At 36.9% G+C, this 26503-nt stretch overlaps 1 protein-coding gene across 2 annotated transcripts in view; it reads right to left on the bottom strand.

Annotated features, from left to right (window-relative positions):
- The window catches only part of LOC118279182 (multiple C2 and transmembrane domain-containing protein), a 229978-nt gene that overhangs the window by 181567 nt on the left and 21908 nt on the right, over positions 1–26503 (bottom strand). For both annotated transcript variants that reach the window (XM_035598731.2, XM_050698373.1), the window contains exon 2: positions 984–1154. In XM_035598731.2, the coding sequence (XP_035454624.2) occupies positions 984–1014 (31 nt within the window). In that variant the 5' untranslated portion in view covers positions 1015–1154. The remainder of the gene's footprint in view (positions 1–983; positions 1155–26503) is intronic.

The raw sequence follows: 26503 nt of genomic DNA, 5'->3' as shown, positions 1-26503 counted from the left end.
GGTAGCGCCGTCCGTCGGATCCGATGTAAAACATTCCAAAATCAACAACTACTAATAAATTAAAAATTAATTAAAAAAACATTGTCCAGCGGACAAAATTGTGAATCTAAACCATTCTCAGATCCTCTTGAACACACACAAAAAGTTTCATCAAAATCCGTCTAGTCGTTTAAGAGGAGTTCAGTGACATACACACGTACAGAAGAATTATATATATAAAGATTTAGTTATTGTATGTACGTACCTATTAAGTGAAGGCAGTTGCGCCAAGCTTTTAACCAATAAGTAATCATTATAATCTTGATACTAGAAAGTGATGGCACTCAAGTAGACATTATAAATCGATTACATGATAAATATTTTAGGAAATGACGAGAAACGACATTGTTGACACTTATGTTTGATCGATTATTCTGAATTGAAAACACTTTACCTTACAAAAGCTGTGTATGAATTGTGTTGCATGACAGTTAATATTAGCCATCAATAATATTGAACCAAATGGTGACGTCAAAACAGACTAATAATTGTCACCACCCCTACTTATCTCTGGGACCTTTTTGAATAGGGATCACCAACCCTTCAATGCAACGTGATTTTTTTTATGGTATAAGTCGGTGAATGTGCGGAGGGGACACCTGATGATAAGCAATCGCCGCTGTTCATGGTCACCCGAAACATTAGGGGCGTTACAAGTGCGTTGCCGGCATTTTGGGGATTAGGAATTTAAGGGTTGTTCGGGAATGGGAAGAGTGGTAATTGGGCCTCCGATTACCTCACTCGCAAAACGAAACACAATGCAAGCGTGAATTCACGTCGATTTTCTATGAGGCCTTGGTATTACTCCCGTCAAGCCGACCCATTCGCCCCTAAGAATGGCTCTCCCACACATAAACTTCGGCCCACCTCACACAATTATGGTAATTAAATATGTATCTTATTAACAACAACTTACAATACAAAATGACTTTATCAGTACTTACTAGGTTGCGGCGAATGTTTTTTAGTGGACATGACGTCATTCAGGTCATGTCAGCTGTCGCAGCGCACGCACGCGATCATTGAGTACGCGCGGACGCGCCACAGCCGGCGCTTGCGACGCCAGCCGCGCAGCTTCTGCGGCACCGCTTGTGTTCAACCACGGACACCGCACACTGGGGACAAGAGATAATGGAAATTAATCAAGTGTAATTAATGAAATATGAATTTAAGTATGAACTAAAAATTAAAACGACTGGCTTGTTGGTCAAGCTGCATGCGCTAGTTGCACATGCAAGGTAAGGAGGATTCGGGGCTCCGACTCGAAGAGCAGAAGTAGGAACGGGGTGGTTTTTAGTCGGGAAGGGTCTGCAACTCCCTCTCGCCTCGACCAAGGCGGAGAACTTATTGAACAATTGGTTTATTTTCCGGTATTTTGTGAATTTCCGTAATAACCTTAGGTTTAAGTTTATACCCGGTATTTTTTTTTTTTTGAGGGGGAAAATCATCCAATGACTTCTCCCGCCTTGGGTGAGGCGGGAGGGAGTGTCAGACTCTTACTGACTAAAAACCACCCCGTTCCTTCTCCTGCTTTGAGCCGGAGCCCCGGTAACCTTTTACGTTGTCCGCAGCTCCGGATCAGGCATCAGCCCTACTGGGCCCCATCTGTGGTGGTCTGGCTCTTTGAGGCGCGCGCGGAACGCGACGCGCCGTACGCACGGGTCTGGTTCTGGTCGGGCGGCGAGCTACCCTTGCTCGCCGTCCGCAGACCCGCACTTACGGTGGCCGGAGATCGTCACGCGATCCCCGACGCCCGGAGTGTCTTCTGCGGCGGCTGGGGCGTGAGGAGGATCGTTCCCTCACGCGCTCCGCCTCCTCCTTAGCTAGCATGACTGCTTCGCAGAAGGAGGAGACGGCGTCCCATTCCCTCTCGCTCCGCATTATACCCGGTATTAGGCTCAACTTTCATTACACAAGACTTATAACATAACTGGTGAAAAGTGGTTGTGACATAGTTTTGTGCACCTCTATATTCTCATGTTGATAGTTAGGTCTAGTAAGGTCTTTATCAATTAGAGCGAACACATTTAGTAGACCTAAGCATCCCTAAAAATACATGTAATCAATAAACCTATAATTAAACTCTTCTAATACTTCTCAGAGTGTGAACGAAATTTCCACATGAACAAGTTCAATTTCAATGAAGGCGATATTTTATCGAACGGTTTTACACGGTAATACTTTGAAAATGTTAGCTTAAAAACTCGGTAAATGAATTCTATTAGGTACCTGTGTAAAATATTTTTGCAAAATTCCTCCTGAAATTATTAAGATCCTTTATCTTGGCAGTTTTGTTATGATATACATGTGCTAAAATTTCTAGTGAATGCGATATTACAAAATGATAGGTTTTGCTAGCAGAGTCACTCATACTCATTAATAATTTATTTGCTAGTATTGTGTTCAATAATTTGCTAGTAATTATTCAAGGATAGTTGAAAGTAAATCTGATCTTTCTCTTAAACATAAAGACGATTAATGTTGTACAAACAGTCAAGTACAGACAAAACGTAGATTTAAAGTGACAAAGATAATGAATCACATTAATTGCTCGCGACATCTTCAATTAATTCAACAACACAGTTCCCGGTAGCTTTCGTCTTAATTAAATATCCAATTATATGGATTAAAAGGCACCGATACTGAGAAATCAGTAATCAGAAATTATGATTATTCTTTTCGTATTTATGACAGAACTTGTGCTTTATGCGACTTCGCCAGTGTGGAGGAAGCAAAAATGTAAGCAACATCATTCTCCAGCTTTCTATAACCAAAAACCATATCGTAAAACACAATACGATGACTGCACGGTTGGTGCAGTGGCTGGGTAACCGGCTGCTGCGCAACGCGTAGCGGGTTTGATTCCCGCACGGAGCAACTCTTTGTGTGATCCATAAATTGTTGTTTCGGGCCTGAGTGTCATGTGTATGTGAACTTGTATGTTTGTAAACGCACCCACAGCACAGGAGAAAATCCTAGTGTGGGGCAATGTGTTAACATTGCCCCACAATAGGATTTTCTCCTGTGTTACATAGTACACGATTTTTGTTAAAAAAGCTACATTGATATGTAATTAAGAAAGAGGATAGTGATACACCGGACCTGATTCCAAATTTTCAGCTTAGTACTGTGATTGAAAACCAAATTAAAACGTAATAATACTTTTATTTATTTGGAAAATAAACCCAAAACTCAGGCACCCAACGAGGCAGACAAATACGAACACTAAGACCGACAAAACAGAATCTATTGTCTAATATCTTCCTTACAAAAGACATAAATTAGTCGACAAACCAATTTCGTAAGACTGGGACTGGCTTTCTTTTCGTAAATCGTCCTGATTAACGTCTCACACTTATTAAGAACTAAGCAGAGTCCGGACAATACAAACAAACAGGCGAAGTAACCAGCCAACCCATGTCACTCACGTAATTACTTCCTCATGTACGGAAATTGGTAGCAATCTGAAATATTTGGCCCAATTCAATCTATGTATTCAATATGCTTTATGGAACCAATGTGTTTTGTGAATCAGGTATTATTTCTATTGTTATATTTGTACAAAAAATGAGCGGTATTTGATTAGAATGTACACAAAATAATGAAAAGTTCGTTTAAAAAAATTCGTCAAATCTTTATAACACTGCCATCTCGCATTTTTGTCGTGAACTACTTTACCAGCTATCGATTAACGCAACAACATTTACTTAATTGGACTGATATGATTTTATCTCATTAGAGTCATCTCAAAAGCGTAAAATTAAAATGCATAACCTTTCTGGGAGTCAATTGCCTAAATTCACCCAGGGGTATACTTAAAGCCTGTCAAGCCAAACAAACAACTGTGGTTATATTTTGTACTCTTATTTCAAAGAGTTGGATAAACCATACAACGCGAGATAAAGGCGTCAAGCTGAGGCTGCACGTCACCTTGTCCAACTGACAACAGATAATGTCAACCCTGTGCTTTATGCTTTATCTGCGACTGGCAACCCTAGGTGCTGCGTGCGACGCCATTGTTTTGACTCTGAAGCCTTTTGAGGCCCGGACATATTTTCTTGCTGTTTTTATTTTTTTGTTTTGCCTTTTCCTAATTAGGGTTATCTAATTTTTACAGGTAAGCTGATTAAGTTTCTTTGCGTATTTTTAATTGCATTGTTTTGTGCTGAGTGTTTTGGGCTTTGAATAATTAAATTGTGAACTGGTAATTTGGATTTCTTTTGAGGCCGCTTATGACATAGTCTTTTAAGACAAAGGCTGTTCCTATCTCAAGACAACCAATTAAGTAGTAAGTACCATTTACGTTAATCCAAGTAATCCCGTTTTAACTAACATTACAGGAGTATTTTGAAAACGTGGATTGAGCTTACCAGGGGCTTACTCTTGAACTTATTTTTAACCCCCGACGCAAAAAGAGGGGTGTTATAAGTTTGACGTGTCTGTCTGTCTGTCTGTCTGTTTGTCTGTCTGTCTGTCTGTCTGTCTGTCTGTCTGTCTGTCTGTGGCATCATAACTCCCGAACGGATGCAGTGATTTCAATTTAGTTTTTTTCGTATTAAAGGGGACTTATGTGCGAGTGTTTTTAGACATGTTTGATGAAAATCGGTTGAGCCGTTTTAATGTTATGGCCGGTGAAAGTAACGTAAGCGGGAGATTAACCGAAGGTCTGCAAATATACTGGGATGAGGTTGTGGATGGGGTCTCAAATGAAACCACACTGAAAGAAAATATTGAAAGATATAATTTTTTCGTATTAACAAAAATAAAAAAATTAAAAAATAATAATAGAAAATTAAAAAAAAAATAAATTAAATATTTTATAAAATACAAAAATATAAAATCTGCACCAATGTAATCTTTAGCCTACTTATAGAAACAAAAACTAGTAATTAATAAGTAAAAAAAAATCAAAGCGAACGAGCTTGACCTTGAATGTAATCTTTACCATAACAAGAATTGAAATTATAGTAAGCATATGTAATATACTAAGCCCAACTTAACCTAAGCTACCTATAAAAAGTATGAAATAAAAAATTAAATAAAAATTAAAAAAAACCCCCGACATAAAAACTTAATTTCCCTTTAAAAAGTAAAAAATAATAAAAGAAACCTAATCTTAAAGTACCTAAGAATGTACTAATAATTCTAAAAAAAAATACGTCACGTTGGGGGACCGCATGAATACGGACTGCACACCGCCGCTCGCGCCGTTATATTTCTATTTTCTGCGTTATAGTTAAGTACTTGCATTAATTTACTTTAATGTTAACACCAAACACTTATGAAAAAATCGTAGAGAAGTAAGAAATAATTAGGAGCGGTCCCCCAACGCGACGTATTTTTTTTTTTAGAATTATTAGTACATTCTTAGGTACTTTAAGATTAGGTTTCTTTTATTATTTTTTACTTTTTAAAGGGAAATTAAGTTTTTATGTCGGGGGTTTTTTTAATTTTTAATTTATGATCGATCGACATTAATATTGTGCAATTTCGTACTCTTGAGTTGCAACACATGCAAACATTGCATGGATATTGAATAACTAAATATTAAATATTGAGTTTTGCTTTATACACTTTTGTACTCTAAATGCGATTCCAACAGCTACGACTGTGGTTGTATAGTTTTGACATTGAATAATTATTGCGATTTTATTGGATTGAAATTGCATTGACATTGAGATTGGTTTCAAGAGTAAGCACCCAAGTAAGAGAAACTGGTGAGCATTTATGTTCCCGACTTTAGATTAATAGTATATGTTTTCATACCTTCAGTCAGTTTTAGGAATACGTACGTTCAAACAAACAAAATCTTCGCCTTTGTTAGTAATTATTGTGTCATAAAATCTCTTCAGTCTATAGAAAATACCAACAAAGCCGTCATAAGTATTCGATCGCCAATTTATTTCATTACCAACCCGACGTCCATATTTATTCGGGTAAGTTAATTAATTTTCCAAAATAGGCCAACTTCAGTCTTAAACTGAAGTATACAGAGTATATTTTCCTATGGTATTTGTATGTCATTGTGCTTTTTGAACAATGGCGTTGTTGGGTAGCTTGTTGAAACATAACTGTCCATTTCGAATGAAATTGTCGTCAATTTGGCTTTTATATTGTGTTTTATTAAAGTGCTCTGTCTTTTTATGGGAGCCTAGTACTTTTTGAGGGACCTGTAGAATTATGTTCAGGTAAATGAAAGGTAGATACACTTTTAAGTTGTCGTCTATTTGGTCACGATCTGGATCAGGATAACGAAGATGTTGAATAAAAGATCTAAGAACACCAAGAAACTAACGTTTTAGCATTTTTGTACAAGAAAAATACGAGCTGAGAGCGAAAAAAATACGAGAGAAAGGAATAAATTACACCTTATACAGGATGTAAACGAAACGCTCCCAAAAACCGCAAACACCATCAGAATTTTCAAAACATTAAGAAATTCAATTTTTATTTTATGTGATAATAGTTGTAATCAACTGCTTAAGGCTGATGTTGCATGAATAACACGAAAACTAAAACAAAGAACGAAACGAATAAAATTTAAAAACAAAGAAGAGATATAGGTTTTCGGCATCGTTGCGCTTTACACCATATATGTATAGGTGTATACAGGAAAAATATGTAACACAGCAGCCGGTTACCCAGCCACTATGTCAAATGCCCAGACAATATTGGTAAGATAGTAGCAAGCAGAAACCAGAAGACAGATATATCATGAGAACAAAGCTAGTAGTGGCACAATTTATCTATACGAGTATCCGTGTCATGACTAAAGCACTGTAAATCTCAATACTACTTGTAAAAGAGAACGGATTTAGCACAAATGGAGTACTAACTATTTAATATGACAAACCACTCGAATAGATAACCTCCTTTTTTTTGGGAAGCAGGATTCTCGAATTGTCCGAACTAAAAAAAAAATTTGCCCCACACTACTATTTTATCCTGTGTCGTGAGTATGTTTACAAACATACAAGTTCACATACACATGACACCCAGATCCGAAACAATAATATTATATGGATCACACAAAGACTTGCTTCGTGAGGGAATCGAACCCGATACACGTTGCACAGCAGGCGGTCACCCAGCCACCGCACTAACCGAAAAGTCCTTTAGTTTAATGTAAGTTCAAAATTAAAATTAAAATTATGGGACTATTGCTGTTTTTTTTTTTTTTTTTTTGTATTTATTTGGTGATCTCGTAATCACCAGGACAGGGCCATAATCTGACAAAAGAATACTGCGGTAATTGAAGGTAACCCTTGAATTACCCCATGTTTATGTACCACGTAATACATACCTCGTTATGGCAGTACAACACACAGCGAGACACAACCTAAACCCAACGGAACCAATAACACTGATACTAAACGTCAATAAAGGGAGAAGCCATAAAATCGAGTGTAAAATGTGATGACCGGAACGAAACGTAGGTAAAACAGCAAAACATCAAGCTTAACAGAACCAGTTTATCAAGGACTCACTTTGTATGATCTCCGCGCACATTCAGCGGTCAGTTTATACTGGTTAAGCATAACTTGATATGTAGGTATAGGTAGTGACTTATATTGCGCCCTTCGGTTTAACTGTTACTTGTATCCTTAGCGAAGTGTCCAACGCCTCTAACAGTTTGTAGGCTCATGGAAAGCTAATCATCTATGCTTCATTGCGTGGAACTTGTTACACCCTGCACGGTAGCCAGATGCCACCGCGCTAACCATGCTGTCAATTACGTAATAGCTATTTATAAATAAAAAAAAAATCTCCAGAATTTTCCTGGGTTCCCTTGGTACTTGAAACTTCTAAATCTTAACATCCAGATTCTAATTGTAATCCTTATGAATTCCCCTTACATAAATCCTGTAAATATTTAACGAGCATTATACTACAGGGCTTGCTAATTTACTTTTATTATAAGAACAGTAAGGAGCAACATAAAACCTCTTCGTAGCTCATTATTTTCACTCCCCAAACGCCTCGGGCCGATAAAAAAAAACGAAATATTAGGTATAATCTATGTGTGAAGCGACATAATGGAACATGTTGTCATCATCATTATATCAGCCACAAGACGTCCACTGAATCAAATTCTGGATATCAATGACTTCTAGATCAGCCCATTAGAAGCGTCTTGCATCTAGCCTGTGATCTTTCTCTCCCTAGTCGAGCAATCGGGTGCAGTGCAACATGTCATGGGTTTGATTTTTTTTTTAAACGTTGCCCCACATTAGGATTTTCTCCTGTGTCGTGGGTGCGTTTACAAACATACATGTTCACATACACATGACACCCAGACTCGAAACAACAATTTGTGGATCACACAAAGAATTGCTCCGTGCGGGAATCGAACCCGCTACACCTTGCGTGGCAGCCGGTTGCCCAGCCACCGCACCAACCGTGCAGTCAAAGTCATTTTCAGACGGAGCAACTCTTTGTGTGATCCACAAATTGTTGTTTCGGGTTTGGGTGTCATGTGAATTACCACATTTGTAAACCCAGTGTGGGGCAACGTTTAAAAAAAGACCCCCATATCGGGCTATTAGAAGCGATCTGCATCCAGCTTATTTGGTTATCTGTCTATTTTTGGGTTTACGTTGAACATTCTACGATACCCTTAAGTACCGGTACGTAAACTCCTTTCTAAAACTAATCTACAATGAGCTATGTGCCCCACCCACTACCAACTTCAGCTGGCTAATCCTAGGCTATGTCAGTGACTTTTGTTAATTTGTGAATCTCATAAAGACACGATGTATGTGTGAAATGTGTTTTATATTTCCAACACATTATACGTAACGTACACATGAGACAAAGTTTCGTACTCTGGATTTAATGAATGAATACACACCGAGTTGTTATTTAAATCCTCTCGCAGGGAGAGAGCGTTACAAGGACTGCTGTATAAATTTTAACGCGTGCTCTTACTTGAAATACATCTATACTATATATACTATTATACTATATACTATACTATATATACTATATTAATATTATAAAGCTGAAGAGTTTGTTTGTTTGAACGCGCTAATCTCAGGAACTACTGGTCCGATTTGAATAATTCTTTTTGTGTTAGATAGTGCATTTATCGAGGAAGGCTATAGGCTATAAAACATCACGATCAATAGGAACCGGGCAGTGCGGGTGAAACCGCGCGGAAGTAGCTAGTGATATTATAAAGCTGAAGAGTTTGTTTGTTTGTTTGTTTGAACGCGCTAATCTCCGGAACTACTGGTCCAATTTGAATAATTATTTTTGAGTTGGATAGTCCCTTTATCGAGAAAGGCTATAGGCTACAAAACATCACGCCAATACGACCAATACGGCTGAGCAGAGCGGATGAGACCGCGCGGAAGCTGCTAGTTTTAAAATAAAGTAGCACAAACACAAATATGTTGAGCTTTCGTTGGAAATGTAAAAAGTTACTATTATACACAATACATAGGACGTCGACCCACAAGGTGAACAGACGACTTACGGCGCATTCCAATAACCTACCGATCGGTAGATTTGCCTACCAGCGGTAGAATTTTGACATAAGCTCCATAAAAAATGTGTCAAAATTCTACGCTGGTAGGCAAATCTACCGATCGGTAGGTTATTGGAATGCGCCGTTAATGAAGGTCTCAGAGATTCACTGGATGCAGGTCGCTTCCAACCAGCCTACTTGGAAGTCATTGGGCGAGGCCTATTTTGGAAGTCATTTTGGGAGGCCTAAAATCAGCTGGTGAACGTCTTATGGCTGATATGATGATGATAATGATATAAAATGCATATTGCACTGAGTTTGATTTTAATCCCCGATGTCCCCGGTTTTATTTAACTTTTTCAGAGTAATTAGTTTCAACTAGTATTTCTGTAGATGACTCCTAATACATCTTCACAATACCTAATTATTGACCAAAATACGGTTGGTAAAGTTGTGTCTCTGTAAGCGTTTCACAATGTCTGTATAGTCGCTGTATGTATGCACTATCTGTCACATAAGTTTATCGGGCACAAATATGAAGGTGGTGAAACAGGCGCTAAATGTATCCAATTCACCTCTACTCACACCTTTAACCTTTCGTCTGCGGGTATATGAGACAACAATAGAATACATATTGTGTCTCAAGGAAATATTACTGTGTTACTATGTAAATATGTTGAGCTTAGTAACACCCTGCATAATATTACAAAGTAAACACAAACTTAATTAGCATTGTGTTATCATAATGATGACATTAAAGAAGAAATTATTCTCATTACGATCTTTTTAACAAAGGAAAGTAAAAAGTAAAAACTTGGGGGCGGCATAACGTCGTCATAACATTAGGAAGTCTGTGTAATCTTAATTCATATTAATATTAAGACATGATATTTCGGTTCTTTGTTTAACTTACGTCAGCCTTCTATTTCGACAAGGTATCTTGTGTTTACACACAGTTATACTTTGAAGAAAAGTCAATTAAACTTCTATTGTATAACAAGTTTATGACAATTTTCGAATGATGATAAGTAATCGCCGCCGCCCTTAGCCACCCAAAATACCAGAGACGTTATAAGTGCGTTGCCGGCCTTTTGGGGGTTAGGAATTTAAGGGTTGTTGAGGAATCGAAAATTATTCTCCCACATTTTAATTCGAAACCGCTGCCTAGTACGAGTATAAGTAAGCAAAGAAATAAATCTTGTTTAACTAACTAGAAGGATCATTTTCAATTAGCCTTTTGTGTGTCTTCCATCTTGGAAATATAAATAGAAACGGTACTGAAATAACACTGATTTTAATATGTAAATACTAGCATTCCGCCCGCGGCTTCGAACGCTTTTATATACGGTAAAAAAATTAATTCAAAAAGTTCATATTATACCAAATTATTATCTTTGTACCTTGAAAATTACGGATTCTTCCAATACTAACTTCCATCCCTCATTAGACAAAAGAGGAGTTGGAAAGAGACAAAAAGTAGCCCATGTTACTCTTCCTTCAACTACGTATCTCTGAAATCACATCAATTCATTGCTACAAATAAATAGATACACGCACGCACACTTCTGCATTTATAATATTAGTACCGTATGTATTGTGTTTTACTGTGGGTTTACTTGTCTTGAATTTAGTACTTCTTTCACCTCCGAGACTTAAATATAACGTTCCTACATAACTGGTGAATAACGACTGATAAGTAGGAGGTATCGGAAAATCAATCTTTACAAGTTGAAGACAAGGTTGAATTTTCAATGTGCAATGGAACGGTGGTAATTGAGAATTGTGTACCACGTAACTAGCTTTTATTCTAAACTAACTCTTATTGCATGGGAACAAAAGTTGTTATCTAATATTCTTCGATATATTTTCCACAAATACGTGGAAATATTTGAGGAATTTCGAAACGTTCTCTTTGAAAACCAAACGTGAACGTGAATGTTAGAAATTGAAGATAAATTGGTATAGAAAGAGGGTGACAGGTGTGCGATTTTTACTACGTCGGTATTATTTTTGCTTGTTATACAAAAATAATAACATAACTTGTCATTTCTTTATTTCTCTTTTGAATTCAGATACCTACCTCATAATGCTGTATTTCTGTAACATATACAGTTTGGTTTTAAAGAAGATCACATCAACATCTTCACTTCAACAGCCTATAAGTACACACTAAGCAAAGGCCTTTTCTTGCACAGAAAAGGTTTGAGCATTAATCACCACGCCTACTCAAGGCGGGTTTACTATTTCAAACTTTTTGAAGTCTAGGTTATTAAGATATTTTCCTTCACAATACGTCAGTGGTGTCTAAATAATCTTAGAATGTATCTATTATAATTATAAAAATAAGTCGGGTTTTCCTTCCTGACGCTATAACTCCAGAACGCACGATCCGATTTCCACGGTTTTGCATTCGTTGGAAAGGTCAAAGAAAATTCAGGAAAAAATCAAGAGATAAGATGGAAACTCATTGGAAAACAGGGAAATTCATCGGTGACAAAACGGAGTTCGCTAGTAAAATAAGTATAACTCAGAAAACGCATGGTAGACAGTACACGCTCGCTTCGATTACTTTAAACGTAAAGCAAACTCGTACTAAGGGTACAGGCTTACAAACCGCAACGTCATGCATGAGAAGCGAGCGTTTTAAGCCTCCAGCTCATCATGACATTAGAAAACATCATTATTTGTAGAATAACTGTGTAAAACATGTGTGTTACCGTATCCAGCAAAACTTTTTCTTAAATTCCCTGAACGAACATTTTACTTATCTTCGTGCGAACTAAAATTGAACGCGTGGGAGTACAAATTGCTCTGATATTTGTACAAGCCACCAACGTTTACAAGAATTTTATTTTTCTACCTACAGGGAGCGAACAAATGCAGCCATTTGTAAAACAACTGGACTTGACTTGACTACACATGAAGTTGAACAAACCAGTATAACCTGACCGTTGACTGTGCTGAAAGATGATTCAAAGCGGGGTCATGATAAACTGGTTCTGTATAGCATAATGTGTGCCCGAGTGTTGCATTTCTTTGTTCAAGTATTTTGTTGAAACTTAAACTTTATTTGCTAATGCAATATGCAGAAGGTCTAATTTGCCTTGCATGTAAGTAAGTGGAGTGGTGTTGCAAGTTCTTCTGACTACAACTTATTTAATGTAAAATTATGTGAGTTTTTATTTAACTGGATGAAACTTACATTCGCTATCTCTCTCTTTCTCTCTTGATTTGATGAAACAAATATATTTACTTTTCATACAAATGAATCCCCGTTAAAGCTACTAATCAGATTTCTTTTACTTCAGATCCTATATACAACTAGCTTCTGCCCGCGGCTTCGTCCGCGTTCTCTTAGAATAAAAAATATCCTACGTGTTATTCTAGTCAATAATCTATACCTGCTCCAAATTTCGCGCTATAACAACGTTTAAAATATTTCATCCCGATCCCTTTAGCCGTTTTGAAGTGATTGAGTAACAAACACACACAAACTCACAAAGTTTCGTATTTATAACATTAGTTAGATTTATTCTAAACCACACGTAAAAGAGAAGACAGTTATATCCATTAAGTAAATATGTGTACCTATACAAACATCTAATCCGCACCCCACCATTAAAGACAAACTTTTTCACGCGAAAACCAACGCTATTAGCAACAAAGTTATGGCCTAATTTCCCATAACGATTCCAACTTGGGGTCCCCAAACTTTGTAGTTAGAAAGTTTTATTCGGGGAGAACTTACTGATCTGAAGTTTGCAAAAATCCACCAATCACGAATCTTATTGATGGTAAAACTGTAAGATTGATAAGGCATTAGGGAGCATTTATTATAAAATGACAGGATAATAATTGCATTGGAGTTGGTTTTGAATTTGAAATGTTTACGTTTATAGTTATTCTCAATAGCCCGTGGCAGTTCATTCTTTTCCCATACCTGTCATTAGAAGCAAGTAGGTATCTAGTAGCTCACGCATAGGACCCGTTTAGTTTTAAGTCGAATTTTCATGATGCTTGATAACTTTGGCTTCTCCCAGTTGGGCAGTCTCTTCTGTGCCTTTAGGTTTTAAGTCATTCTGTCTCCTGCATTAAAATCACCAAGGAAATTGGAAACTATCATTTTATTTTTCTTTTTCTCTTATAATATCTTCTGATTTCTTTCGTTGCGGGATCCAACATAGTAATTCATGTCCCTGCGACGCGCCAACGCACTCGGAACTTCAGTGAACAGGTATTTTTATAGTTGTATCTACTGTAGATCCTGGCTTACACGAATTGTAGCGGTTTGGGAGGTTATGGCAGGCTTGTGCCAATAAAAAAACCCATAACAGTCCATGAAACTCTGTGATGAAACTTGTTTACATCAGTTGGTTTGCCATTAACTCCACGCTTGACAAGCAGTTTGAAAATCGCATTTCTAAAGGTTTAAGTTTATCAAATAGCAGGTTTATTATTCCAAAATATAAAAAAAAAAACAACAATCTCTTACCCGAGTCCAAAAATCGACAAGACCCTCAACCAAAGAAACATTCAACTAAGCAGTTTTCTTTACAAAAAAGGTGTCAATCGCAAAATAATTGCATGGTCCTATTCGAAGCGATATTTCGTAGAATCCTTACAAGGAATCGTATAAAGCGGAGGTTCGATAACAAGGTTACAAGGCTACTAAACTGCTGACCCAATACTAATGATATCGTAATGGATTTCATACAATGGCGCTATTGTACAACACCCTGTGTTAACTGCTACAATGGAACCGACTCATTTGTTAAAAACTAATTTAAGTATAATTTCTTTTTTTTCAATTTAATGATTACTACTAGACTTTTTGGCTTGTTATTCTGTTCACGTACATATTATTTTATTTTATGTATGTATCGTTTGTAGGCAATTACGGTACCTTGTTAATGTTGGTTTTAAGTATTAGTACGATTATACGCAATCTAAATTTGTTTTGGTACCTACTAGAATTTTACATATTTTATATGAAAAAAAATCTATTATTCAGTTTCATCAGTGACTAATATAAATTATACTTTGACTTAGCTCGTCAATTTTATTAAAATGGGGCTTCATGAGGGCGCGTGTTCGAAACTAACCAACGGCAATTATCAAATTGACCTTTTCCGAGTTAAATGCGCTTTCTAAGATTATTTACACACCACTAACAAACGGTGAAAGAAAACATCGTGAGGAAACCAGGGCTTATAGTTTCTAATTATGGGTTTGAAATCGCCAACCCAATTGGAGCAAGCATGTTGATTAATGCCCAAACCTTCTCCGTGAGAGAAGAGACCTTTGGTCAGCAGTGGTCACTTGCAAGCTGTTGATGTGACTTGGCTATTCAAAGCCCTAATCTCGCGATTAACAGACAATTGTATTCACTCACTAAATGACACATACCAATGGCCAAAACCATCTGAATTTTGACCTATTTTCTACAGAAACAATCTCAAAATGTATCTCTAGAAACCAAATTCTACCTATAGAAACTAACTAAGTAATCTCAACTATAACGTCACAAACCACTACTGTCCAGATAACTAAACCCACCCAAAACATAAATGTGAAAGGCTGCCAAGTTCGATAATATTGGAATGTTTCGCCTATAAAAGAAGTGAGATCTAAATAAGTACCAAGTTCCATACACAGACCTCAGTTAAAAATGATATAACAAGTTGGCAAGTTTTCACACACTTTGTTATAAACCTACTAAACGCAATGAGTCAAGTATATAATTTTCTATTAAAACTTGCCAAGTTATATCATTTTTAACTGAGGTCTGTGTATGGAACTTGGTACTTATTTAGATCTCACTTCTTTTATAGGCGAAACATTCCAATATTATCGAACTTGGCAGCCTTTCACATTTATGTTTTGGGTGGGATTTCATTTATTTTTGTAAGGTTTATTTTCTTTTTTTCTTATTTTACTTTACTTTGACTAAATACAAACCTTCGTAACGAATTTTAGGTCGGTACGACCATTGGAAGATATAGATAATTTTTTTGTTTTAGTTCCTTAGGGGTATGAATTTACACCTTCATTATTTTTAAAACCGACTCACACTTGGCCATTTTCAGATTTTTTCCTTTACCTTGACCTAAAGACCTACCTCCATGCCAAATTTCAGGTCAATACGACTATTGGAAGTGGTCTAGGTTTTTGATGAGTGAGTGAGTCAGTCAGTGAGTGTATAGTAAAAATAGCGATTTTCTGACGTCAATATCTCAAGACCTACAATAGGTACAATAATGAAATTTTGTATTTTAGATAAGTAAGTAGATCTCGACAGATACTAGAAATTTCATATGCGTAGATAAAATAGATTTTGAGTTATAGGTGGGTCGAACTTGGCCCGAAATGGTTCGTGTAATATAACCCACGGCAGGTGTGTCGGTTTTTTTGCTCGAACTTGGCGGACACACTGCCGTGTGTCTAGATTCAAAATGAACGTGACTGAGGAACTCGGGGCCACAGCCTCATATATCATTCACACCTCAAGAAGCAGGAGACCGAAATGTGTCTGAATGGGTGTCCACTACCACTACGTATTCTGTGTCCACATCAATTTGCGTCTAGTTGGAGGGTAGTATATTGTCTTGGTTTCGGTTTTGTGGACTTATGTAATTGCTAATCTAGTATAGAGTTTGAATTTGGGGTTTTTTGCTTAGTAGACACGTTTTTTAGCATTTAACTTGTGTATTTTGATTGTCATTTCGCATAGAGTAATTAACGTTCTTAAAATTCTTAGTTATACCTAAATCATCATATCTGACACAAACACAAGACATCTACTGATATACATACATAGTAGGCACCTAGGCATTACAATTGGGCTCGCTTTCATTGCAACTGTAAGGAGTGCAGTGGTTGAGAGGCGCCACGGCGTCCTTATCTACCGCCTGACGCAGATGCTTCTCGGACATGGGAGCTTCGATAGGTTCCTGTTTCTGATAGCGGGTGAAATGCCCAGGTGTCATCACTGCGAGGACTACCCGGAGGATACGGTGGAGCAAACGCTGACGGTGTGCCCTGCATGGACTGAGCATCGCCGTGTCCTCACGGATGTGGTTAGCGTCTGTGTGTGACTCTCCCTCACGCCTCGCCCAAGGGGGAGAAATTATTGTATGATTTTCCGCCGAATATAACCACCAAATTACCATTAAGTGTATTCTAATTCAAGAGACTATACACCGGCACCGTTTATCTCACGATTTACGCGCTAGAACAACGTTTAAAATGTTCCAGCCACAAGTTAAATATTCTGCCACAAACTCAGATATTCACTAAACCTATTTCGCACACACGAGGGACTCACAGACAATTTGAGGATTACATAGAGTGACGTAACAGCGTTTTCCTGTACTGTAACAAAGAAAATACATAGTGGTCAAGTTAGAGTCAGGAACTGATGTGTTCCGTATATAGCAGCTGTGAATAAAAAGGTTTTTGTGAGTTATGGGTAAACGAACAGACGGATCATCTGATGGTAAGCAATTAACGCCACTCATGGACACTCGGAATACCAGAATAGTTACAGTTCTTTTCTTAAGAGTTTGAACCCTTATTACGAGTTTACTTTAACGTTAACGAGATCAAAACAAGAACGCGTCTGGCGCTCTGATTGGTTGGTTTATTCGAACCAGCCAATCAGAACGCGCTCTCGTTTCAATTAACGTAAAGCAAACTCATACTAAGGGTACTCTGATCGAGTAAAACTGATATAAGCTCTTCAACTCCTTTAACATTAAATGCCATTTGTAAAGTTTAGAGCTCGGCTGTTGTTGTTGCTCAAGGAGCGTATATAAAGTTCCGAACGCGCTCAAAATTCGTTTTCGTTCAACTTAAAGCAAACTCGTACTAAAGGTACAGTTGTGTTATTCTCCTCTTAGTTATTTTGAGCCTATTACCATAATGCTGGGCACAATTCTTGACTGCACGGTTGACGCGGTGGCTGGGCTACTGGCTGCCGCGCAACGTGTAGCGGGTTCGATTCCCGCACGGAGCAATTCTTTGTGAGATCCACAAATTGTTGTTTCGGGCCTGGGTGTCATGGGTATGTGAACTTGTAAACGCACCCACGACACAGGATAAAGTCCTAGTGTGGGGCAATGATTTAAAAAAATATTACAGACTCCGTGCTATATACTACTGAGAATTTTTCGGAAAACCGAAAAAGCCCTGTAATACTTTGTCCGGCAATCGCACTTGCGACCACTCAGCCAACCAGGCAGACATATTAAGATCTTAAAAGATAAACTTCTTTGTGACAGAAAATGGGCAATGCAAGCCTTGTAACAAAATCCCACGAACGTAGGTACATTGGTTACGGTACGCCGATCACTTTTCGACAGTTCTTTTGACAATTCCCGTCTTTGACCCCTTGTTATAGTAATTTGGGATGTCTGAGCATGATGGAAGGATGCCAAAGGGAATCTAATGCTCTTATAGCTTTGTCAGATAAACGAATCATGTATGTAGGTTAGTACCTAAATGGTATTATGTAATGTCTTCGGGATAGTGACTGTATCTATCCGTCTTGAGAGCGGAACTGTTTTAGGACTTGAGAGCAATGAAAGTATTGATGTTTTTGATTCTGGTTTCACAATCTGTATAAAGAGAAAAATATCTGGACATCAATTAGAATAGTTTATTATTCAGCTGAGTAAGTATGTTTATTGTTTAGGTAATTTTTAAAGGAGTTACACGCTGACGGAGTCGCTGGCACAGCTATCTATAAATGATAAATGATAAATGATATTTATTTCTGTAAATAGATTATAAAATAACACTTTTACACGTCAATATTTCAAATAGCTAGATGAGGCCGATACTTTTCTACCCGAAAGTCACTACCTCACGTCGCGGGCAAAAGCAAGTAAATAATATTTCATGAAATTGAGTTTAAGATTTTGAATTTTCCCCTCTAAAAAAACACACGTCTCTGACTCTTCTTTACGCCTAAACCACTGTACCAATTTGAATAATTCTTTTTGTGTTGAATAGATCATTTATTGAAAAAGATTAAAGGCTATATAAAATCACGCTACGATCAATAGGAGCTGAGCACATCGGGTGAAACCGCGCGGGTGTAGCTAATACATTTATATGGCTCATTTAATATAACTACTAGCCTACATCACTGGCTAACTAATCCATATCGACACGAGATATCATCAAGTTTTGTCGTATAGATAAAAAAACAGCTCTTATATAACCGTAGAGACGTTTTTATAGCAAAACAGGTTGTTTACGTAAGCAGATATCCAACAGAAGTGCTATATTGCGAGGCCTTGTATTTGTCAAAGTAAGCAAACGAGACTCGCTCGGTAACCAAATACGCCCCTGTTTTAGATCTAAGGAAATACGTTTCATGAGAACGAAATATTTGTGTTGAGTGTTGAGTAGTTTATTTGTGACTAGCTTCTTTTTTTTATTATTTTTTAAGGGGGGAAAATCATTCAATTACTTCTCTTGCCTTGGGCGAGGCGAGAGGGAGTGTCAGACTCTTACTGACTAAAAACCACCTCTTTGCTACTCCTGCTTTTCGAGACGGAGCCCCGGTCCCTCTAGGCAGTCCGCAGATTTGTGACTAGCTGGGTATGTGATTTTGTTTGCATTAGATAAGTAGTAATTGCATTCTAATACTTTTGAAACGGCAGGCTCGACGGGAGTGACCGGCCTCACAAAAAACTGACTTGAAACAACGCTTGCGTTGTGTTTCATCATATGAATGAGGTAACCGGAGGCCCAATTACCAGAGCGGAATCGTCCCCAATCTTCCCTATCCCTAAATCTCTGACAATCCTTAAATTCCTAAGCCTCCCAAAGGCCGACAATGCACTTGTAACGCTTCTACGAATAGTATTTCGCTTGCTTACCATCAGGATATCCGTATGCTCGTTTACCGGGTTTTATCATAAAAAAATACATTTTGTAAGGATAAAAAAATAACCTCAAAGTTCAGCAGTTTTGTGTAAAAGAATATAAACACAAATTTTCACATATCACAGTAAGTTTCCAAGATTTATCATTTTCACTCCACAAGTAGAGCTAAGTTTCGTTGAAAATATTTTGTTTGTGTACCTAAATAATACTCGTTGAAAAAGTTATGTAAGTAACTTAATCAGGACACAAAGAATATGAGGTTTACTGTTGCCTAACTTTAGGCATAAGTAAATCTAGACTGAAAGTCGAAAAGACAGTAATTCACTTTTATATCTCTTGTTTTGATAACCAAATCTACGACCTACACGTTTTTCTGGGAATAAAAAATGAAAAGATTTTTGCTAAACGTCTTTTCTTTGTTAGAAATAGAAAATGAATGGATACTTCTTATCTCATATTTCAATGTGAATCTGATTTACATAATTTTACCCAAAATAGCTGGGTAATTCCTTCGTACAAAGACTTATATTTAAATTCTTTATTTGCCTTCCTTAATGTAAGATCTTAAACAATTATATTGATAACAATTAAGGACCATGTCAGGCACCCAAATTAAGGTCTAATATAATATGTCTTAATTACACAAGTATTAATTATATTAATGTATGAACTTATGTATTATTATTTACAATTTAGCTTGAATTATACCTATCTAGAATCTTATAAACATTATACAATGTACTGGAAATTCCCTATTCAGATCACAAGTAAGTATGGTCATAAATATGTGAGTTAAACTAATTAATCGTGGTTTTCGTACGAGTAGAATACTTAAGTACGTAGTTTATATGAAATCGTCGTACATCCTTTACACAGACTGTCACATAATTTAGATAACGCAGTAATTGAGTTATTGGCTGCATAATTTATCGTCTGTTCGAATTCTAGTATTTGCTTGTTCCACATAATATAGTAGTGTTGGATTTTTTATGGGATAATGGCTAACGCCTAACTGATCGGCACCGCCCGTGGACAAAAATAATATTTGGGGCACCCCTTTTTTTCGAGGGGGATAATCATCCAATGACTTTTCCCGCCCTGTCTCTCAAGCCTCAAAGAGGGAAGAATTGATGCGGCAGATATGGTGCTAGCTACACCCTCGAAATACTAAGGAAATTACATTAACATAGCGAAATACAACGCAAGTTAATGATGTTTATATAATACTAGCAAACCCAGCGAACTTCGTTTCGCCACCTGCTCTTTTCTTGTTTTTTTTTTAATTTTCTTTGCTATAAACATCACGGAACCCGTTACCTTTCCATCGAATGCAAAACCGTGGAAATCGGTTCGTGCGATCTGGAGTTATAGCGTCAGGAAGGAAAACCAGACTTATTTTTATATAATAGATATAATATTATAGTATAGATATACTATAATATAATATTACTTTATATAATCTATATATTAATACGTGATGCAAAAACTTTGGACCGCTTTTTACGAAAATTGCGCGGACGTAGGAGCATAAAATTTGGTACACTTATAGTTTATGTGTAGGAGAAGTGCAGTGCGCTAATATTTTTCAAAAATAATGCTTATAAAGTACATTAAATCAATAAATAAAACATTACACACACATGCATAGTATCTGATCGTATTTGACAAAACGTCAAAATCGATAGACATTGCGATGATATTTTCACGTCACATATGAATAGAGTTTTATAAAAGAGTTTGTTTGAGTTTGGGTTAAATAAAAATTATCCTTGAACGTATGTTAAGTAGTATTGTAAATTAAATAGTATATGGTTGAATTTCGACCACTAGGCGACCACTAGTATTACTTTATTACTTATATTATAAAGCTGAAGAGTTTGTTTGTTTGATTTTTTGTTTGTTTGTTTGAACGCGCTAATCTCCAGAACTACTGGTCCGATTTAAATAATTATTTTTGTGTTGAATAGTGCATTTATCGAGAAAGGCTATAGGCTATAAAACATCACGCTATGACCAATAGGAACCAAGCAGAGCGGGTGAAACCGCGCGGAAATAACTAGTGAAGATATAAAACAAGCATTCATCATTGACCACAACCATTTGCAACAACAGAATTTATAACTAAATTCTATAGGTAGAACTGAAATTCTATAGGTACGCAGATAAAGGATAATTCCAAAAAACACAGAAACAAAATCCGAACCATCTATTGTGGACTTTCTGCATAGAACTGTCAACTTGTATGATTTATAATATCGCTTCCAGCCAATTTAGGTCTTTGTATATCTTCGAATTGTTTTCGTTTTCGTATCGTCGAATAAATTCAAAAGTTTTAGGCTTTTGTATTAAAATTAGACGGAAAACACTTGATAACTTGCCTTGATTTACGAACAATAAAGTAGACTTAAATATTATTTGAATTATGCTTGTTATTTTGCAGTAATGCAGAAGTTATTGACCTCGGTGCCTAAAAGTATGGACAACTTTAAAAACGTACAAGCCCTTTAATTTTGAAAAAGTAGACAGAGATTTACACAATGGCACATAATAGCCTATATTATATAGGTATAATGTAATACCCAATATTCACCAGTTGCATTACAAATCCCATGTAAGGTGGTAAGCGTTTGCTAAACTAGCTTCTGCCAGCAGCTTCGCCCGCGTTCCCATGGGGTAAAAAAAAATCATCAAAATCCATTCAGTAGTTTCAGCATGATTGACAACCGAACATTTAAACAAACAAACTTTCACCTTTATAATATTACTGTGATAGTATTTCAAATCAAATGTGTCTGTATCCAAAGATTCTTGTTAAGAATAAAATCATACGTAACGAGATAATATACCAAATGCTTTACCCACTGACATCCCGCAGTAAACAAACATCAAGCAATTATCTCGGCACTAATTAAGTCAGTCATTAGCATGTGACACGTTTGTCCTAAACTAGCTCCAATTACTTCCACGCCCCGTCCCTACACGGACACCCTTTGTTAATTCACGCTTACATTGTTATCTAATCGGAAACCTAATATTTGACTCTAGTATATTAAGCTTGAAAATCTACCTATAGGTAGTATGAAATAATAAATTATACCTTTTATACAATGTGAGGCCGTTTGGCCTAGCTGCACAGGTGTCGCAAGAACCGATTGCGGGACTACATATTAGGGTCAAAGCACATTTAAAAACCAGGGGAGCCCTGGTTTTTAGGCTCGGCTCCTGCACGGCTAGCTACCGCTAGCTGTCAGCGTGCTTACTGTGCATCGTACGCGAGGTACAAGCTTGCAGTCAGCGCGGCGATGGTAAGCGATGCGATGTTGTTTCGCTTGCGCTTAGCGGGTGGCTTGCCACCGCCCGGCTCGCTGTCGGCGAGGAGTAAGTGTGCTGGCCACCCGTTTTCGACTTTTATGTATTCACGTTATGAAATATATCATGTGGCATACGATTTAAAGTTCAAATTTAATTGCTGGGTTGGAGAGGTGCGTGTTATTATGTCCTTTATATTTGACAGAGGGTAACAGTGGTCAACAATGTCAATCAACAGTGACATATTATAGTTTAGGCAGACTGGACAGTATAGTACTCTTTAATAAACTTAAACCTTTTAAACTGCGATATAATTAGTGAAGCGTAAACAATATTACAGACCCTAATATGTAGGAGGTTTCATCTGCTTATGAAAACTAGTTCAAAATCCGTGGGCAACGGGGGCGGAGCGTGGGTTTTCCATTTAATTCCATGTATATAGATATAGACAAGGGTGAAAACAAATAGCTAGTTAGTTTTTTATACTAAAACTTTGTGCGTGGGTCGAGATCAACGCGCCATTCCACCAGTCCGGACAGCCTAATTAATCCGTTTAAATTCAACAAACATAGGTCCTGTTAGTTAACAATTTGAACTTTGCTAAACCATTTGAGAGTTAGGCCAAAACTATTAATTGGTCTAATATAGAGTTTTTGCTGAAAACCGCATATCTCTGCGGTCTGGCGTGTTATGTGGAATAATGTTTGATTACTATGTATTTATCTGACAAATATACATTAGGGACTTTTCTGTAGACCATAAAACGCAACACAACGTCACGCCTTTTATCCCCAAAGGGGTAGGCAGAGGTGCACATTACGGCATGTAATGCCGCTATACAATGTAAACTCACTTTTCACCATTTATTTTATAAGTCCCATGTAATAGGGGGTGAGTTCAATGTAATAGGGGCTGAGTCCCATGTAATAGGGGGTGACGTTTCAGTAAACCATAAAATATACCCACATTTGAAGATTTTACTCTCCCTCACTTCGACTCTGACCAACCTCGTAAAAGGTTTGGTAACCAGCACAGTTAAACAAAGGTTTCCCTGCCTACTTCTCGTCTTGTATTCGCTTATCTCATGATCGTAATCTTAGGCAATGGTTCTCCCACGGGATTGTTACCAGAATCGTCTTACCCCGCCCTCAATGTAGGGCGGATAGTTTTTGTGGTAGATTTGATCGCAATATGGCATATGTATTTTTGTTTTATAACTCTCGTGAAACGAGCTATTTTACAAGTTACCTTAACTAATTTTAAAGCCGGCAGCTGGAAGCTGCTCGCATATTGACTAGCAGCAAGCAACAGAAACAGGTTGGTTAGCCGTTAAAACATTATTGATAGAATCTAGTACCCCTCTAAATACCTACGATTTTTTATAAGTTTGTGTGTCACAGGACCGCGGGCAAAACCGCCGCAAAGAAGCGAGTTATAGTATAAGCAAACTTATTTAAGTAGTGCTTAAGACGTAAGACCATTTTGTCATTTAATATTGTGACTGATTGAAGCACAATACCAAAAGTCATTCATAAAATATAAAGCACCCAATTTGTGACAAAATAATAAATGTAAATGGCCATCGGCTTCAACAAGGAAACGTAAATTAAACATTAAATCATTTTAAACGTTCCGATCTGCTCGGCATTTTTAATTCTCGCTCTGAATGTTTTATTACATGAAGTATTTTGTTGGGGCTTACTTAAATATTGCATTAAACTCCGAATTCGTAAAGTTACATTTGCCATACTGGTGGTTTGATTCTTTGCATTAATGACAATGAAACAATGAAAATGTTTTGGCATTGTTTTTCGAACCTTAACTTTCCAAAAAGATATATAACTTTTAGACCAATTTTCCTTCAGTATTGAAAGTGTACTTTTAAATTCAACTCTAGTTAAGTATGTACAAACATCTATAAAACACAATTTAATGTCCTAAACCATGTTTGTCGTTTGTCACGAGACATTAACCTCCTCCAGAGCAGTATGCTCTTCTTGTTTCGCAGTAGTTTTCCCAGTATATTTACATGAGTAAAGGGTTAATTCAATGTCGAAACATTATCTCGAGAGATAGGTAGTGGTATAATTGAAAAATGGTGGTAACTCGAATATGAAAACCAACACTTTATACTTCAGCCGTCCCTCTCATCACCGTCCAAAAAAATTACCAAGCTAAGCTATTGCTATCAAAATCTTAATTACATAATTGTGTTTGGATTTCCCAACTTTAGTACCTGTAATTAAACTTATACACAACTTAGGTAATGTGGAAACTCCAAGCATGTCCTAGACTTCAAAACAATACAAACGACCTACATTACTTAGGTCTAACTTTAGGTCTTACTCCATGTTGGTTCACGAATTAGAACTATTAAAGTTGTGAAAAGTTTTAGTACATGAGTGTATGTGACAGTATGTTGTTCTAGTACACTCTAATGTAATGTTTCTCCTGGCCTAGATATATGTTAGGTACGTGGGAGATCTTTGAAATCCGTCTTTTCTTTTGTCTAGTGGTCCTAAGGCTGAAATTGTAATAAGAAATCAAAGTTAAAGTCAAATTATATATTCCAATTAAACTATTAACAGGTACTTGTGTAATGTCAACAATTAATAAAGAAATAAATAAAACTCTGTCAGTGAAGCTAGGTGCTCGTTCCAAAGTGTAGCTTCGAATAGAGAAGAACGAGCAAAAAACTCAATGCGTTACTCTTTTATCAAACTAAAAATGTTATAAGAGTAGTGAACTATGGAGAACAAAACAACACAAATATCAACATAATTAGAGACATATTAGTCCTATTCTAAAATGAAATACAGAATTCTATATAGAAAAGAGCGTATTCATTTTTAAATTCACCAGTAACGCACCTGTTACCCCTCAGGTGTTACGGGTGTTCATGGGCGGCACTGCGCGCTTTCCATCAGATGATCTCTCTGCTTGTTTGCCTTCTATTCCATAGTTATTATGTTCTATTAAAAGCCTGAGGCTTTGTTTAATAGAAACACGTCAAAATCAGTCCAAATCAGGCAAAGAATCCTTTTGAGCTGCAAAAAATCAAACTTAGTCACACTTCTAAACAAAAAGTGACATAAAACTCTGGGAAACTTTTGGAAGATTCCCCAGAATACGTCTATTCATCCGTCAATTGAACGAACGACCAAAATGACGTAACTTGGCCAATTTCGACGGCAATTTTTGGTGGCTTTTTCTCAACGAGAACACGAGTGTTCGGCAATTGATTCAATAAAGGTTGAGAGCACTCGATCAATTTGTCACAATAAAATAAAAGGTTAACAAAATATTTTGTTATTGTTATTAAAGGTGGGAAGTTCGAGGAATTAAAAAAAAAATGTTTTATTATATTTTGTTAATCCAAAACCTCTTATACAGTAGTCGCACTTGCGATCAACGAGGCACAGGCGTTGTTTTGTGGATGTTACAATATTTAAATATCACTTATCAAGTGCTGAATCTCGGTAATGCTTCTTAAGTGTATGTGGAAGAATTTTCGGGTGATGGGTTTGAACCAGTATTTTTGTTTAGTGTTTTGCTTTAGCAATAGATTCATCCTGTATTAAAACAAAACCTATAATATAACTTGTGATAAAAATTGGTGTACCTACCGTTTCGTTTTCCTACGTAAGACGAGAATTGTATAAGAGATTTATACAAGACGTTAGTTATCTATCTTTCATTGTATAAGATTAACTAAACAAATTATTAATTATACGCAATTGGTGACTTAAATACTGCGACAAAATTATACTCTACCATTAAAAAGATAATTTT

The sequence above is a fragment of the Spodoptera frugiperda genome, chromosome 14 (assembly GCF_023101765.2).
Source record: "Spodoptera frugiperda isolate SF20-4 chromosome 14, AGI-APGP_CSIRO_Sfru_2.0, whole genome shotgun sequence".
Lineage (NCBI taxonomy): Eukaryota > Metazoa > Arthropoda > Insecta > Lepidoptera > Noctuidae > Spodoptera > Spodoptera frugiperda.
Note: the sequence above shows the minus strand (reverse complement) of the source record. Positions and strands in the feature narration are given on the sequence as shown.